General features: G+C 31.8%; 2 protein-coding genes across 3 annotated transcripts; one reads left to right on the top strand and one right to left on the bottom strand.

Annotated features, from left to right (window-relative positions):
- Positions 1–1734: 1734 nt before the first annotated feature.
- LOC133317209 (heavy metal-associated isoprenylated plant protein 22-like) lies at positions 1735–3273 on the bottom strand. Its single transcript, XM_061519044.1, has 3 exons — positions 3202–3273; positions 2970–3045; positions 1735–2027 (listed from the first exon to the last, which is right to left on the bottom strand). Exons 1-3 carry the CDS (start codon positions 3271–3273, stop codon positions 1735–1737), a joined length of 441 nt encoding a protein of 146 aa, XP_061375028.1.
- An 8741-nt stretch (positions 3274–12014) lies between these two features.
- LOC133317239 (SUPPRESSOR OF GAMMA RESPONSE 1-like) lies at positions 12015–17712 on the top strand. 2 transcript variants are annotated; one of them, XM_061519078.1, is made up of 6 exons: positions 12015–12138; positions 13241–13382; positions 15243–15429; positions 15509–16002; positions 16948–17346; positions 17430–17712. In XM_061519078.1, the coding sequence occupies exons 1-6, from the start codon at positions 12131–12133 to the stop codon at positions 17484–17486; spliced, it is 1287 nt and encodes a 428-aa protein (XP_061375062.1). In that variant the 5' UTR covers positions 12015–12130; the 3' UTR covers positions 17487–17712. The 2 variants fall into 2 exon arrangements, with proteins under 2 accessions (XP_061375062.1, XP_061375063.1); XM_061519079.1 differs by lacking the exon at positions 12015–12138 and adding an exon at positions 12160–12274 and having other exon boundaries at positions 17430–17711.
- The last annotated feature ends 494 nt before the right edge of the window (positions 17713–18206 follow it).

Here is an 18206-nt window from a genome sequence, read left to right as displayed (position 1 = left end):
ATCTCAAGCCACTTGATATAAGCTTATCTCAAGCTACCCCTTTTAACTATGTACTACGGGTAATACATAATTATAATGTTAAAATTGTTTTTTTCGCTCTCTCTATGTCAGCAAACAAATTCTGGAAAGTGACTGAGGAGAGAGAAAAAAAAGCAACTTTAATGTTATAACTATATACTACCCGTAGTACATAGTTAAAAGGGGTGGCTGGAGAAATGTTAACCCCTATATATATATATATAATGTATTTCTCTAGTCAATGGAAATAAGTTATCTCCAGAGAACCCAAAACGACATTGTTTTGAGGTTGAGAAAAATATATTTTTGTAATTATAATTTATTCTAGGGTTATATTATCATTATAATTTTTAGTCTTATAACCCCTAAGACTAAAAGATATCGTTTTGAGCTCACTTGAGGTAACTTTATCTCCAGTGACTGGAGAAATACTTTTCTCATATATATATATATATATATATATATATATATATATATATATGAGTTTAATGTTTCTCATGTAAGAGATAAAAAAATTTCCTACAGATCGACACTTAAAAGTGTATAGGACCCATATTTTCTTTTTCTCTCTTCTTCTTACATGGGCCCCACACAATTTTATCTCCTACAACATAAAAAATATTAAACCTATATATATATATATATATATATATATATATATATATATATAGAGAGAGAGAGAGAGAGAGGTAGTATCCTTTGACACCTCATCTGAGAGACATTAGATAAAAAAAGAACCACGACTCTGATTTGTAAGCATGTGACACCATTGATCTTTTTTATCTAATGGCTCTCAGATGAAGTGTCAAATTTTAAATTTGACACCAGTGTCAAAAGATCCTACCTCATATATATATATATATATATATATATATATATATTGAATGTACTAAAAAAATATAGATATAATAATGATTATTTTACATCAGTATAAGTTATATTCTCAATCTTAATTGTTAATCTTGTTTATATATAAAGACTTTGATTTATTAGATCTATATGAATCATTAGATGAAAACAAATAAATGATTAAGCTTGAATATAAGACTTTTTTTATTTTTATATCGGTATAAGAATAAAAAATCTTATGCTCAGTCTTAGTCATTGATCCATTTATATCAACTGCTCATATAATTAAAAAATTTGAACCGTTAAATTAAAATGGGATCAATAACAAAGATTGAAATTGTAAATGATTTGACCCTATATATATTACTTGTTTAGAATATTAATTACAAGATTCAACTTCAATTGGATTTATTTAAGTCTAATAAATTGGATAATAATTAAATATCTATGGATATATCCATTATTGTTTTGTTAGTTCATGAACCATCCACTAACTAAAACTTAATCAGTACATTCAATCAATTAAAATTTATTATCGTAATGAGATGGATTTAGATATGGAAGACGGGATGGATTAATGAATCTTTCCCACCTCTAGAATATGATAATATTCAAGTAGAAATTCTGGTATAACATATTAAAAACCTTTTGAATAAATCAACAAAATTTGATAATATCCAATAACGCAGCTATATGTGGAAACTGTTGAACTCACAGTAGTAAAAGCACATTGATATTAACAAAGCAACTCTTACACAAACGTTTTCACCAACTTACCAGCACAAAAGGATCATATTTCTTTTGTACTTAGCTAAACAAAACAAAGAAGATATGTAGCATGTTGATCCAAAAGTACAAGTGGATTGATTACATGATTGAACATGCATTTGGGTTATCATCATTAAAGAGCACCATAAGTTTCATCTCTGGAGACTTAGGGTCTTCCATTGCTTGAGGAACATTCCTGACGAAACCAATTGGTGCTTCGATGTCATAAGCCCCATCTACATAAGGATATGTCACTGAGTTGTACGGATCAAAGGACCAAATGTCTGCTGTCTTTCCTGTGTTCTGAACTTCTTCCAGTACCTCATTTGGATCTATGTAACCAGTCACTGTTACCCTCTGTTGCTTTTGGTTTACCTCTACTGATTCTACCCCTGAAACCATTCACTTTCTCATCACAAAATTAACTAAATGAACAAGTCCATCTCAAATTCTGTGAGGAGTAGTGACAATATTAGATCATTTTAATTAAGAGTTTGATTACAGATATGCCTCAATTGGACTTTGATTATTTCGTCCTACTTGCACCTCTTACTTATTTATCATTTTTGTTTGTTTGGTGTTAAGCATGATGACTTCAATATATAGTTATATAATAATAGAACTATCACATTAAGTCAGATTATGATGGGTTGGAAGTTGCATAGAAGAAGATCAAGAGTTTGTTAAGAAGGCATATAAAAATGAAAAAAAAAACATACATGAGTAAGATCTCAACCATGTACCTAGCTCTAAGGTTACAAGGTTAGGATGTTTGCTGATCGTGATCAAACATAAAAAATGGTGTCGGATAGTTTTGAGGTTTGACCTTTATTATTGGATAAACAACGTAGTGTGGTACATGTATATTATTTTAGTAGTGAAGGTTATATAACATATAACTTTATATTATAACATAAGTTCGCCCCTTTCAGTTTGGCCTATCAATTTTTAATCTTATCATTTCTTACATATAAAGAAAATTTAAAGTATTTTTTAAATTTAATTACGTATTGCTCTCACAGCAAATTTTTAGTGCTGCTTTTAAGGGTTGAGTGTGCTTAAAACCTGAAGACAATTCTTTTTTTCTTTTTCTTTTCTTCATTTTAATCTTTTTGATTATTATTAGTTTATCTATATATATATGTACATGCATGAAAAAGTATATGGTCTCAAATATATGGTAAATTTATACTTGATTTGTTCTGTAAGGTCTTAGGGAATGGGGATGGACAGAACGGGTTTTTGAAATCCTCGTAATACCCAAAAACGGTAGTCAAAGTGCTAATTTACCGACAGATAATAGAAAGAGAAAAACAAGAGAGCTTTATATGAACCTTCCAAGTCTTCCACTGCCTTTTTAACTTTTCTTGCACAACCTTCACAGTCCATTTTCACCCAGATATCAACTGTCTAATAATGAACAAACAAATCGAATTTCTTGATTAGTTTAGACAGAGAAAAGCTCAGGAGGGTATATATCTACTTATACATATATATGTGCATATATATGTGTCTATAGTATGAAAAGAAAGACACACGTAGCAAAAGATGCTAAATGAAAAAAACCTGCTTGGGCATAAATTTCTTCTTTGGTGATGAAGCAGTGAAACATTGAGGAAGATGATCAAGAAACCCCATTTGTATGAACTCCTAAAGCAGAATGTTCCTTGGAAAGAGAGAACTTAGATAAGAAACTAAATTGTTTATGATACGGGTTTGTGTATGATTTGGTCTAAACCTTTGTGACATATATATAGAAGTCACATTCTCCCATATTGATTCAACTTGTTTTCCTATATTATATCTTCAAATATGTTAGTAATTTATTGTTACCAGCACGTCACTTTATTGATGTACTAGGCTCTCATCATCAAGTAGAGAATTACTTGGAAGCATCATATCATGTATTAGTTTAAAAGAATTGACTTGACTTTAGTTTTGGTGGTTGGACACTTGGACATGTGATAATCATAATTTGGTCGTAGATTTTAGTTTTTTGAATTAATAAGCCAGCTCTTTAATTACCATGATTCGAAGTTATAAACTTCATCAAATCTCCACCGACTACTACGTATGAAAGCTCACAATCTCGATTTTATGGAAATTATTGGCATATAAAAATAAGATTTTATTGTTTCTCATATTATAGGAGATAATATAAATATATAAAAGTATGTGAGATTTATGTTTTATTTTCCTCTTTCTTCTTTTCATATGGACCCATATAGGCTCCACATATTTTTATCTGTATATAGGAGATAATTTAATCTCCTATAATATAATATATACCAAACCCATAAAACAAAGCTATTCATGCAAAAAGGAATAAAAAACAACACAGAAGAAAGAAAAAACTAGGAGCAACATTGACCCTAAAGTTGAAGATTTAAAATAATTATTAAAATATTGATTCCATGTGTTTTATGGGATATGTTATATTTATAAATTTTTATTTATATATTATATTATATACTCTGGCGAGTACTACATCCCTAAATGAATGTACTCCCCCAAATATATAGTATATTTTGTAAGAGTTTGTAAAAAAAATAAAAAATCACAAACATAACTCTCCCGGTATTTTATATAGTTATGTTTAAATATAATATTAGCTTACCAAACAAATATCGAATATTACTCATAGATACCAAAAAAAAGTCTTATTTCATTCCCAAAGTTCTTAGTTCATTTCAGTATTCAACCAATAATTTATAAATGAAATATAAAATTATTAATAATGTTGCTTAAAAATAATAACCAAATTTATGCATCCATTTTTCTCATTGTTCTTCAATACCTTTTTTCTCTCGCATATTTATTTCACCTATTTAATTTTAGGGTTTTATAATTCTCATTCAACATGAGAATTAAAATTTTCCTACACACCCTTCAATTTTTCGTGCTGACATGGGTTCTATATATAATTTTTTCTAATACATGAATCTCACATACTTTTTATCTCTACAACATGATAATTGAATTTTCATTCAACATGCATGAGAAAATTAAACCCCTTAATTTTATGGGCACAATATTACAGTCTATTTCTTTCATTCTTTTTGTTTTATGTACATCAAGGCACAACAATATAGTAAGAGTGAAAAAAGTGGACTGGTCAATGATTAAGCGTCCTATATCATCATAACATGGTGTCGATTGAGATATAAGTTCTTTAATACACAATAATATCTTTTAACTTAAAAAGAATAACGAATTATCTATTCATTTTTCACATTCAGACGGTTTATTGAAAATTCATGGAGTCCAGTTTAACTAATTCTCCATTTTCTCGTGTGAATTGAAATTCAAGTCCGTTAGTACACACTACTACTTTTTCACGATATTATTATAATTTTTAGTTATATATATATATATATATATATATATATATATATATATATATATATATATAGGAGAAGGTTATATTTACAAACTTTTTTGTTTACAAACTCTTACAAATTACACTAAGTACGACTGGTCATAGGGGTGTTCGCGGTCTGGATTGGATCGGTTTTGAAAGCAAAAATCATCCGATCCAATCCCTTCGGTTTGATCATGTAATCATCCATTCAGTTTGGATTTTTTTTCAAATCCAATCCGATCTAATCTAATTTTTTTCGGTTTGAATTGGATCGGTTTTCGGTTTTTTTAAAATCCTAAAATTTGTTTCATGATTATTGTGCAAATAACATCTTTTGTATATACTGACTTTGTAATTTTATTTTTTTTAAATACAAAAGCATCATTAAACGATAATATAGTTTTTTCTTTTTTGGGCAATGAGATATGAAGCTCTACACAAATTAAATTTTGTTAATGAGATGTGACTAGGCTTTTTCTTGGGTTTAGTTGATGGTTAATGGATCTTTGGTTTAGAAATTTTTGGGCTATGATTGGAAAAAAAAAACCCAAGTAGGTAAAGAGAAATTAATATATTGGATCGGTTTGGATTGGATCGGTTTTTATTAACCCATCCGAAAACCGATCTAATCCAATTAAAATTTGCGGTATTTTTTTCGGTTTTTGATTTTTCGGTTTTCGGTTTATTCGGTTATCGGTTTTTCGGTTCGGTTATTGCGGTTTGAATCAGTCTGGATCGGTTGATGACCACCCCTAACTGGTCATACTTTAATCATGCAGTGTACGACCGGTCGTACTTAGTGTAATTTGCAAAAAAAAAATTGTAAACGAATCCTATCCCATTTATATATATAAATATATATATATATTTATATATATATATATATATATATGGAAAATTTATTTACAAACTACATTATGTATTCCTGAAAGTACACTAGGTTGCATTATGTATTTTCAGAAGTACATAATGTAATTTGTAAAAAAAATTTAAAAACGGATACTTTCCTTTATATATATAAAATAATAAAGCCTTCTATTTTATTTTAATTTCCATTGAAGACGGTTGGCTTCTTGGAATAGTTAATAGAAAAAGTGTGTATCATTTTAAAAGATGTAAAGTTATGTCATTTTAAGTGAGAGAAAGAGATAGATAAAGGAGAAGAGAGAATGGACAAAAAAATATAAAGATATGGATTCCACCTTGTTGCGACTTCGGCAAGTGCACCAGTTGTAAAAGTAATAAAAAAGTACTAAGTACGAGATCGTTCCCACGAGGATTGGTTGAAGCACTAGTTCGCTAACAACGATTTAGTTGGACAACAAAGATTGGGATTTGAGAAAATTGAAATTGAAAACAATCAATAACATGCAATTTCAGAATTAAAAGCAAGAAAGTAAAAAGATGAAAGTTTTGAAAATCAAGAAAGAACGTAGTTAAGGTTTCAACTTCCCCCAATCTCCTCTATATGTTATGAATTAAACTGCTAAGAATCTGTTCTTAATATAATGCCAATCAATTCTGTCTAATTTAATTAGGGCTCAATTCCTTGTTACCCTAAATCTATGTGATATTGAAAGAACTCTAGTTCCCCGATTATTCCCCAAGAAAACATGCATTAAGATCAAGAATTTAAAGATTGTACAATTGCCCTATGTCTATCCCTAGATCACAAGGATTGTGATAAATTTACCAAGTCAGGGTTCATGCACCAACATCCATATTGTCATGCAATTCTCCTAAATCAATATATAAGGAGCAAACTCGTAGAAAGCATTAAAAACAGATAAATTCATTCAAATACAAAAAGAGAGGAATTCATAAACAATTTAATTCATAAACATAAAGATTCAATTGGGTTCCATCTACCCCTAACTACATAAAAGTCTAACCTAGCATACTGAATTCAAAAGCAATAATAAAGATAAGAGAACCTCAAACCTCCATTGGTGTGATGTTGACTGGTTCCTCAGTGTTCCAGCGCTCCGCAACAGGATTCCTCCCTCAAGTCTCTTTGTAATCTCTTGGATTCGTTAATTGGTTTTTTTACTTGACCTTGAGCTCCCTATCTATAACCATTGAAGCTATATCTTTTCAATTCTCCCAATGAATCCTTATCAAATTTGCAATCAAAACTTTAATCGCTTCATTTTTTTATCTAAGATCTTGCAGATTGGGTGACAGATTGAGCTTCGAATCTTTGTTATGATCCCTCATCAAATCTTCCCAGGGATCTCTATCAATCGATAAATCAAGATTGATTTGTTTCCGCTTTCATTCAAAATATTACAATTCTGTATCCATTGGCAAATCTAATCAAATCTTGGGCTGACTGGTTCGTGTTTAGGCGCTCAAGCACGCTACTAGGCGCTTGAGCGTCTATTGAGCTTGAATTACTGGATTTTGCCTGCCTTTACGCGCTCGAGCGTCCACATGTGCGCTCGAGCGCGCTCCTCGATGGTGAATTTTTGTAGACTTGGGCGCTTGAGCGTGCATTTGTGCGCTTGAGCGTCCTGGATTGCTCAATTTGGCTTTTTTTCCTACCTGCACGCGCTAGAGCGTCCATTCTGTGCGCTCGAACGTGCTATTCTGACCTTTGACTTGTAATATTTTGGCTTCCTTTGGTCCATTTTGAGCCTCAACTCTTTGTCATGAGTTCTTCATCACTTTTTAGCACCAATAAGTGTGGTTTTACCTTCAAAATGCAAAGAACTTCAAAACGTTAGCTCAATTTCCTATCTTATGACTTATATGATGTAAAACCTTGAATCCCATGCAATCTATGATATATTTCTCATATAATTTAGCCTAAAAACATGGTAAACCAAAGGTTTATCATACCTCTTTATGATAATAAAATGATATAAGTTGTGTCATTTAAAAAAATAAACACTTTTGACTTTTCCCATAGTTGATACTAGTAGACGCATTTCAGTGACACACATATTAACGCAACCCGAATTTTAAGCTTGGACTCTTTTACTTTAAGAGTAAACACCCTTTTTGGTCCCTGGCAATATCTACGAAATCCTTTTTAGTCCTTGGCAATAAAAAAAGACCAAATTGGTCCCTAAAATTATGAAAAAAAGGGCCACATTAGTCCTTATGTCAACTCATTCGTCACTAACGTGACCCTTTTTTCATACTGTTAGGGATCAATTTGGTCCTTTTTTATTGCCAGGGACTAAAAAGGATTTCGTAGATATTGCCAGGGACCAAAAATGGTGTTTACTCTTACTTTAATCTAAAACTAAAAAAATGGTGTTTAAACACGAAATTAGACTGTGGAAATTAGACCTTACAACAGTATTTTAAAACTTGGCCTGCATCGACTCGGTTAAGATATTTAGTTAACGGGTTTAATCAATAAATTACTGGTTCAATCAGTTAAACTAAATTTAACTAAAATATATAATAAATATATTCAAATATGCAATATGACAAGTAAGTGACTCTAATATAGTGGTAGGTGCTGCAACTAATATTATTAAACTTGACCCGGTTATTGATTCGTTTGAGGTATTGAGTCACTGGTTCAACTGCTTGACCCGGTAAGTATATGTAAATCTATAATTTATATTAAAAAATTTATAAATATACTTGAATACCTATAAAAAATAATAATAATTTCAAATATTTTAATATGAAAAACAATAAATTGTACATCATTGTCCAACAAAAGATCAATCAAACATATAATCAATATTTTTAAAATCAGCCCGGTCGAAGTATAGGGTCATTGGGTCAGTAGTTCAACCAGTAGATCACTAGCTAAACCGCATGACTTGGTAATTATATATAAATCTATAATTTATATTAAAAAATTATAAACATATTCAAAAAGCTGGAAAAAAATAAAATAAATTCTAAATGTTTTAATATATAAAATAATAAATTATACATTATTGTCCAATAAAGGATCAAACAAATATATAATGATTGTGATATTGATATTTCAAATTCAGTAAACGACATCTTTAACTTATTCCCTACATAATGCATAACTGAGATAATATTAGTATTGTAGGTACATAACTTATGTAAGTCAATAAGTAACAGATCACTCAAATTTGTCAATTATGATATTTTTTGAATTTTTTTTTGAATTTTTTTTCACCAAACCCAGGACGGGTCACCAGTTTTCACCAAAACCGGTCGGGTCGTACCGGGTCTGGTACTTGGCCGATCCAATGAGATAATTGAATCAGTTAGATGACCGGTACACCGAGTTCCGGGTCGATCCGGCCTCTCCGGTTCGATTTTCACAACATTGCATATAATACTTGTGATATTGGTATTTCAGGTTCAGTAGATGACATCTCTAACAATAAATCAAATCAAAATTCATAGCATATTGCATAACCAATATAATATTAGTGTTGTAGATATATAATCTATGAAGTTAATAAGCTACAGATCACTCAAATATTTCAAAAGAAAACAAACCATTTGCGAGTGAAAGTGAAAAATAAAGGTATCAATTAATAAGAACAAACTAGTTTTTTTTTTATTAAGAATCGTGTGGGGTCATCGGTTGAACCGACCGAGTTACTGGTTCTTACAAAAAACCAACCGAGTCACTCTGGGTTTCACCGATTTTATAACATGGTTGGTCTAATATAAAAATCAGACTTGTCATATGACCAGTTCACCGATTTCCGAATCAATCCAACTAGTGGATCCAAGTTTTGTAATATTGGTTGCAATTTCATGAACTCCACATGGGTTTCGAATCCTTGATGCCGCAAAATTTAAATTCATAAATGTTAATACAAATATTTTAAGAGAAAAATATTTCTGCAGATACTGCAGATACTACCAAAACGACGTCATTTTGGGATTGAAATATTAAAAAATTATAATTATAAAGACTATAATAATCTTGAAATAAATTAAAATTACAAATATACCATGATTTCTGCCCCAAAACGACGTCGTATTGGGCTTACTGCAGATAACTTATCTGCAGTAACTGCAAAAAAAGCGAATCCATATTTTATTTATCAAAAATGTCAATAAGATTTATCATCAATTTTATTTATTTTTGAAATTTCAAAAAGAAAATGCTAAAAGATATAAAATAATAAATAACATATGCTTCTATCTCATTAATGACATTACATGTACATATCATTTCAGGGGAAGGATCCGTTTACAAACTTTTTTGATAAATTTTTACAAATTGCACTATGTTCTCTCGAGAGAACACAGTGAGTGTTCTCCCAGGAGAAGATAGTGTAGTTTGTAAGAGTTTGTAAACAAAAAAGTTTGTAAATATAACCTGCCCTATGTAGCACCGACGCGACACGTGACATGACACTCCGACACGTCAATCCTAAAAATATATGGATTTTGACACGTTGGGACACGTTTTAATATTAAATAATATTTTTAATTTATATAGCGTATATTTCATTTAATATTCAATAATTTAACAAAAAAATGAAACTAAATTAATAATACCCATCAATGATGTTGAGATGATCTCTTATCTACTTAAGGGGGAAAAAAGGCAAAAAAATAAATAAATTGATATGATCAGGTAGAAGATTTATTAATGCACCACTAGGGTTAGCCTAGTGGTGTGGGGGGTGTGTGTTAAGAGTGTGTGTAGTGTAGGGTGTTGTGTTCAATTCCTTGTAACCTCCAAAAAAAAAAGATTTATTAATATATTTTAATTTTTAAAAAAGTAATTTTTTTTTAAAAAATGATTTTTTTACGAAAATGTCATTTGACCGTGTCAGAGCGTGTCGGAACATGTCAGACACAGTCAAATTCGCGTGTCGAAATGGTCAACGTGTCGAGAATGTTGACCGCGTGTCGGACACCGTGTCGAAGCGTGTCGGCATGTCGGAGCGTGTCAGACACGACACTCTGTCTTTTTTGGAGTGTCCGTGCTTCCTTCACCTGCCCCATCATTTTATATACAGTTTTGTTATTTAATTTTCTTAACAGCTCTTTTTTTTTTCATTTTATCTATTTTTCTCTCATCCAAACATATAAAGAAAGAAATGATTTTGTATCTATTTTTTGTTTGTACATTCTCTTTATTTTCGTTTCCTATTAATCTAATTTTAATATAGGAAAAAACTACTCTTCTGTTACATGTGATAACTTTCTCTCTTACACATCCTTCGATAACTGTGCCACATTTTTCTTTTCTTTTCTTTTTATTTTTCAAGAAGTGGAGCCCACGAATTTATCTCTATGACATGAGATAACTTATGTCCTTTAACATAAGATTAATAAAACCCTTTAGGGCTCGTTTGGTGGACATGATAGGATAATGGTAGGATATGATATGGGGCTGATAAGGGTAGGATATGATATGAGGCTGATAAGCCTATATCATGTCCTGTGTTTGATGAGCACCTGATTGACAATCTGATAAGATTATGTAGAAAGAGAAAAGAGAAAGAAAAAATAAAATATAATGCAATAAATACAAATATATTGGGTAGTGTGGGGATACATTGGATAGCGTGGGGAGATATTGGGTATCCAATATTAGTATCCTATCCTATTGAATCCTAACCCAACACCTCCCACAGGATAAAAAATCATGTATTGAATAGGATAAAATGAGATAATATGATAAGCTAATCATATCATATTGATCCACCAAATAAGAGATAAAAGTAAGATATGATAAGTTATCCTATCCTATCTTCTTTATCAGGTGTTCCAAACATACCCTTAATATATTATCCATACCAAATTTTTTTTTTAATATATTATAATCCAAAAACAAAGCATGAAATTGAAATTGACATTTTGTACCTTCACTAACCATTCAAAACCTAAAAATCCGCGAAGGTATCTGAGAGTCAGTCAGTCAACAACACTGTTATTATTGTCCTTATTTCGGCGCTTTTATTTAATATTCTTAGCCTATTTACAAACAACACTAAACAACTTTCAAATTTTGAATAAGTCATATACAATTAGAAAAAATTAAGAATTTTTTTTTTGAATAAGTCATATTCTTAGCTTTTCATTATTTTTATTTGCATCATTGGAAGTTTCTCAGAGACTCATAGTGGAGAAGACAGAAAGAAACAAAAGCCTAGAAAAATCAGAAAAATAAGGATTTGAATCTCTGACTTGATTTGCATCATCATCTACCATTCTCCTATGGCTGGGTATGCACTTACCATGTTTGACTATCAAACTCCATTTTTCACTTGGTTTTCCCCCTGTAACATCATAGAAGAAGTACAAGAACATTGTCTATTGAAATTGTTTCTTGTGAAAAATGATAGCTTTTTTTGTGTTCTGGTGAGATTTCAAGTTATGTTGCTTCATCTTCGCTATGCTCGTTGTACTATGATCGAAAGGGAAGTGGAAGTTTGTACATGCGGTTACTAGTTTTATGCGAAAAATATAGCTTTTTTTGTGTTTTGGTGGAATTTCTGAGTAGGTTTTGTTGGTCTCTGCGATGATCATTGTTCTATGATTGAAAGAAAAAGGGAAGGTCTTACTGGGGTTAGCTAGTTTCATGTAGAAAAAAAAAAGATGGCTTTTTTTTTCATATTTTGGTTGAATTTCTGTGATGGGTTCATCCCTACTATGTTCATAGTTCTATGATTAAAAGGGGAATGGAAGATCCTGAAAGCAATTAAAAGTTGATTTTATTTATTTTATTTTTTTGTACTCTTTACCCATTTGATGATAATACTTTTAATTGAAGAATGCACCGTTTGATTGACATGGTTATTATTGTTTTCAACTTCACCATTAATTTGGAATTCAGAATAACTAGATAAGTGACAAATCTTGTAGTTGTGTTTATTTTAGCTTAGAATTTGTATGTTTTATCTAAATCTAAACGGAAATGCCCGTCCGCTCCTCAATGTTTGTTGAGTTCTGATATTAATAACTACCTAAATCTACACTTTGGACTTATGCAGTCCCAGCCAAGTAATAATTTTCTTGTCTTGATAAGGCTCTTAGATTGTGTGGCTTACTTGTGTCTTCTGAGTTTCTAAGCCATCTTCGTAGGAAGATAAGAGGACACTCTTGGTTAATTTTGCCAATTGCAACTTTCTTTTTTGATTCATTAATTCTTAGTTCTTAATATTTGTTATTCTTCTTGCGGCTCATAATAGGTGACACTTTTTATCATTTTAATCTCATTTTTTGGACCATTTTTATTTTTACCATTTATCTTGTCTTGACTCCTTACTAGGATCTATAGTTGACCATAGACTCTTTAAAACTTTGTAGCTCTTCTTGTTTATGCAGACCATCATGGTTGGTGGACAAAAGTAGAATCGCAACCAAAATAAAGAGTGCATCAGGAGCATGTGATCCTGAAAAAGTTATATGGAAAAGCAATCCCTCCAAGGCTTGCCCAAATTGTCAATATGCTATGGATAACAGTGATGTATGTGTATTTTTATTTTTATAATTTAGCTATTTATTTTCCTTAGTAGATTTCAGCAGTACATATATTTTGGTAGAATTTGCATGTATCTTAGTTTATTTATATAAAGTTCATTCATAGTTTATGTTCACTCTCAATCTTTCTCGTCTCTAGTTTAGTACCATTGATTTTCTCAAGTGTAAATAAGTATTTTTCATCATATTTATCCGAGTTTTGCTTGTATTTTATAGTGATTCATTAAGATTAGCTATTGATAATGCATAAATGTTGTTGTATAAGCAATGGAAAGGTTTTGCACTTATTCCGATGTTGAAGCTACAATAGACTGTAACTAAGTGAGACAAGGGTTGCTAGTTGCTGCCTAACTGAACTAAATGTGAAATTTAAATGGATAAGAATTTCAGTATTAAATTAAAACCAGGAAAGGAAATAGCCACTCTTTTTATTTGTCATTAGAAGTTAGTAACATCAGTATACTAGTTTATGATCTAATTTGCAGTAGTGCAAGTCAGTTGCCCTTATTTTACTATTTACTTTCAGTTTCAGACTTTTTTGCATAGGTGTTCATTGCATAGCAATCAACAAGAGAATTAATTTTTGATGTAAAATTTGCTTATATGCTCCTATTTTCATCTTCATATTAAATATCATTTGCTTGGAAGCATAATTGCTGTTATGAGAAATTGTCATTTTCAGTTCATGTTTTGGTTGGTTCCAAAATGATCTTTATTGATATTGTATACGAAAATGAATTTTCAACCGTATTAGAAGTAATAGGTTCTTGTTTCAAGGTTGAGACAAGTGTATAGAATATGTTAATTTTCCTTCAAGCATATAAATACATACCGTATCAATCCTGATACGGTATTCCCTGTACAAATAGTAATACAAATACTTCTTTGCTTTTGTATCTGTTTTTATCATAAATTCTTGGCAATTGATGTGATAGGCTTTGCAAATCATCAAGCCTTTTATGCAGAAGCAATGGGAAAAGGGAAAATCAGAACTAAGTTGTATGTAATCAATAAAATTTGTGCACGTACTTTTAAAATCCTCTAAGGCTATTGCCATTATTGGATTGCATGGAGCATTATATTACTCTTCGCATGGATTATCCTATATAATAATGTTTCTAAACTTCTGCTGAAGGAACCTGTCAGTTGTAAATGGAATCTCTTTCATATATCATATTGTGCCTTCTGGCCTTTGCCCACTCTGTTAGACACATGACACCATAAGCAGTGGGCTACAGTCACTGTTTATGTTGCTCCTTTCCATCACACATCTCAAGTGCATATGCCAATATGGGTCAAACCTGTGGGATTGGCCCTGCCCACCATGCTTTTGGGGAGGGTTGGGTCCTGTTTCAATAAGCCATATAAAAGTGGGTCACTACCCTTGCCCTTGATTGGGACTGCATTCAGTGCAGGTTGACCTGTCAAAAAAATCTTCCCAATTGCTTCAATTTGTTTGGATATTGGACAATCTATTAAATTATTTGTTATGTTTTTTGAATTATTTTATGACAATTTTGTGTCTTTTTATTTAGGCAGAGCAACCTGATTAGCCTGTAATCCATGGTTACTTGGGTCGGGTTGGGATTTTCCCAACTCATAAGCTATATGTCCTTATAGCTTTGTTACTTGAGTATTTTCTTTTGTTCTTTTCAGTAATGCTACTTGCCATATATTTGGATTCTTAGAAATGTCTTAAAATGATTAGCATTATTGGATCAAAAGTTAAAAATAAAAACATAATGAAGTTAAGATTGAAACTTCATCCTTTCTAATCTATATTCCCAAGTATAGCACTTAATAATTATAAAAATGTTTTGACATTTGAATTTTTTTCTGTTATTAGGTGACACAAGAGTGGCCTGGCTTACCAAAAGGTGTCAAATTTGATCCATCTGACCAGGAGATAATTTGGCACTTGCTTGCAAAAGTTGGTGTAGGAAATTCAAAACCTCATCCTTTCATTGACGAGTTTATCACTACTCTTGAAGTGGATGATGGAATTTGTTATACTCATCCTCAAAATTTACCTGGTTGGTAGCCTAAGTTTTTTTCAAATTCGAATTCATAATTCCCTTTCAAGCCATATGATAATCTATGATAAAAAATTAGGTGTCAAGCGAGATGGAAGTGCTTCTCACTTCTTCCACAGAGCAATCAAGGCTTATAATACTGGCACTCGAAAGCGCCGGAAAATACAAGGTCAGGATGTGGGTGATGTCCGCTGGCACAAGACTGGCAAGACTAAACCAGTCATCTTGAATGGGGTTCAAAAAGGCTGCAAAAAGATTATGGTTCTGTATATGAGCCCTGTAACAGGAGGAAAAACTGAGAAAACTAATTGGGTTATGCATCAATATCACCTCGGAACAGATGAAGATGAAAAGGATGGTGAGTATGTTATCTCTAAAGTGTTTTATCAGCAACAGCAAGTCAAATTGGGTGATAAAGATGACCAGGATGTTGCTGAAGCCATTGAAACGACTGAAGCAACAATTGTGAAAGTGGATCCAGTCACTCCCAAATTAGTGACCCCTCAGCCTCCTTATAATGAAAGGCGATGTTCAGCTCTAGACTTAGGACAGGAAACACATACCATTCCTCAGGTAAAACCTTCAACCATATTTTCTTGCTATCAAATATCAAAATCTGTTTCCTATTATTGCTCTGCCATGACCACTTTATTATTGTGTGTTTTGTTTTTGTTATGGGAATAGGACATATCAGATAATGAATGTACCATTTTAAAATTAGGTTGTATAACCCAAACAAAGGCTGTCCTACTCTTAAAGTTAAGGACTTAACCTGAGGTATCTTCTTAAAGAAAGGACCCCTGAATGGATAGGACCTGAAAGCGCTACATACAAAGGCCGACAGGGAATTATCAATGAGCTGCGCAATCAACGCACTCGGTAATCCAAGCCTAGCCCTATCGGTTACTTGTTTTCATCTTTGAACCCCATTTTTCACACGAAAATCCCATTGATTCTACACAGTGAAAAAGGAATTGCCATTTGTTCAAGCGGTTATAACTGCAGCCTTGTTGAGTCAGCCATATTGCTTTCCCTACACTGTCCTTAGGGTGGTATCATATCATTCTGCGTTAGAGTGACTAACATGATATTCTTTAACCAGGTCATAATTACACTTCTAAGTTAATTATTTTAAATATTTGAATGTGTTTTTTTGTCCTTTTTGTTTTCCTTGTTTTCAATTATTATAGCTAATGTAAAGGGATTTTATATGATAGTTGTACTATTTATATAAAAGCAAAAGGAAAATGTTTTGTTGTATTCAATCTTTGAAATGTGTTTTTTCTGCATTGGTTTATCTCATAATTTTAATTGGACTTTCATGCTTAATTGATTAATGCTACATCTAATTCTGAATGTAACTTAGCCACTTAGCTAAACTTCTTATTCTTGATGTGTTTTGAGATTACTTATGCTAGGTGCTACTTGTGATGATATAGTCTAGTGATATTTGAAAATAGCACTTACAGAAGTTGATAATTCCTGTTTTATTTTTGTATTCTGCACTATATTGCACAGAAGCTGCCTCAGATGGAGTGTTTAGATGAAATTCGAGCCGATTGCGAAGAACTTGCAAAAACTGATGCATCCGTGGTAGAAACTCAACATGATGAAGGGATGGATAATAAAGAAAATAATGGTGACGAAGGACAAAAATGGTGGGATAGTGAGTCTCAGAATCTGTTGGATTCACAACAACTGGTCGAAGCATTGTCCTTGTGTGATGATCTACTTCAAAGCCAGTCTCCCAATAGGGATGGGAAAGATGGAGAACATATGAACCAACCCAGTCTTTCTGTTTATGCTCAGCTAGGACCAGAGCATCTGAAGAAAGACATTGAAGAGTGCCAAAATCTTGTCCTTGATCCTGCAAATGTAGATCATGATACACCTTCAGAGTTTCGACTAAGTCAGCTGGTATTCCCATGTTCTCAATGATTTCATGTTAAAATGAAATTCATCTTTATGTCATTTTAATGCGTTTTCATGTTTTTTTATAGGAATTTGGTTCGCAGGATAGCTTTGTTTCCTGGGGTTTCAACAAGGCAGTAAACTAACATGGTTCTTCAGCTCAGCTGGGAAAACAGATTTTTTGGAATTTCATTTTGTTGATAAGTTAGTTACCTTGTTATTGTTATTTGGTTTTAACTGAAACTGTTTCTCATTTGCTTGACTTATTGGGCTGTAATGGAAGGAGTGAATAGTGTGATACTTTGATCAACTCCTGCTGTAATTATACTTTCTTTTGTCTTGTTGAATTGTGGTATCTTCCAGGTTCTCTCAATCTTGGATATGAACCTAACTTGCCAACAGACAGGAACATAACTCTCACATAAAATAATAGAGGAAATATATGTTACTATATTCTAGGATGCACTAATCCAAGAGATTTATGCATTGTCGTTATCTTACCACTGTTCAATCTTATGGTTACTCCAAAACTCGCCCTCATCCTTATAACTGGCAGGATTGCCAAAAAAATGAATTAGAATTGAGGGTGGGTGAAGACAATAGTAGTTTTTGTGCAATGGAAGCATGATGATTCTTAGGATTTAACGCTATCATATATAGGTTAAAGATTAGACCTAGCATAATCCTAATTAGCAATGTATTTACTAGGTTCACCCATCATAGAAATTAATCAACATCAATCATATATTGTGATACACAACTAGACTCAGGACTAATTAATGTTAAAAGTTCAATTAATCATAATCGCATTGACTCATCATAATAGTTAAATTAGAATATCCATTAACCTGGTTAATTTAAAAATA

Source organism: Gastrolobium bilobum, unplaced genomic scaffold (assembly GCF_033153095.1).
Source record: "Gastrolobium bilobum isolate Gb01-03AN ecotype WA unplaced genomic scaffold, APGP_CSIRO_Gbil_v1 utg1269, whole genome shotgun sequence".
NCBI classification, from domain to species: Eukaryota; Viridiplantae; Streptophyta; class Magnoliopsida; order Fabales; family Fabaceae; genus Gastrolobium; species Gastrolobium bilobum.
The sequence above is the reverse complement of the archived record's forward strand: the minus strand, read 5'-3'. Positions and strand labels throughout refer to the sequence as shown.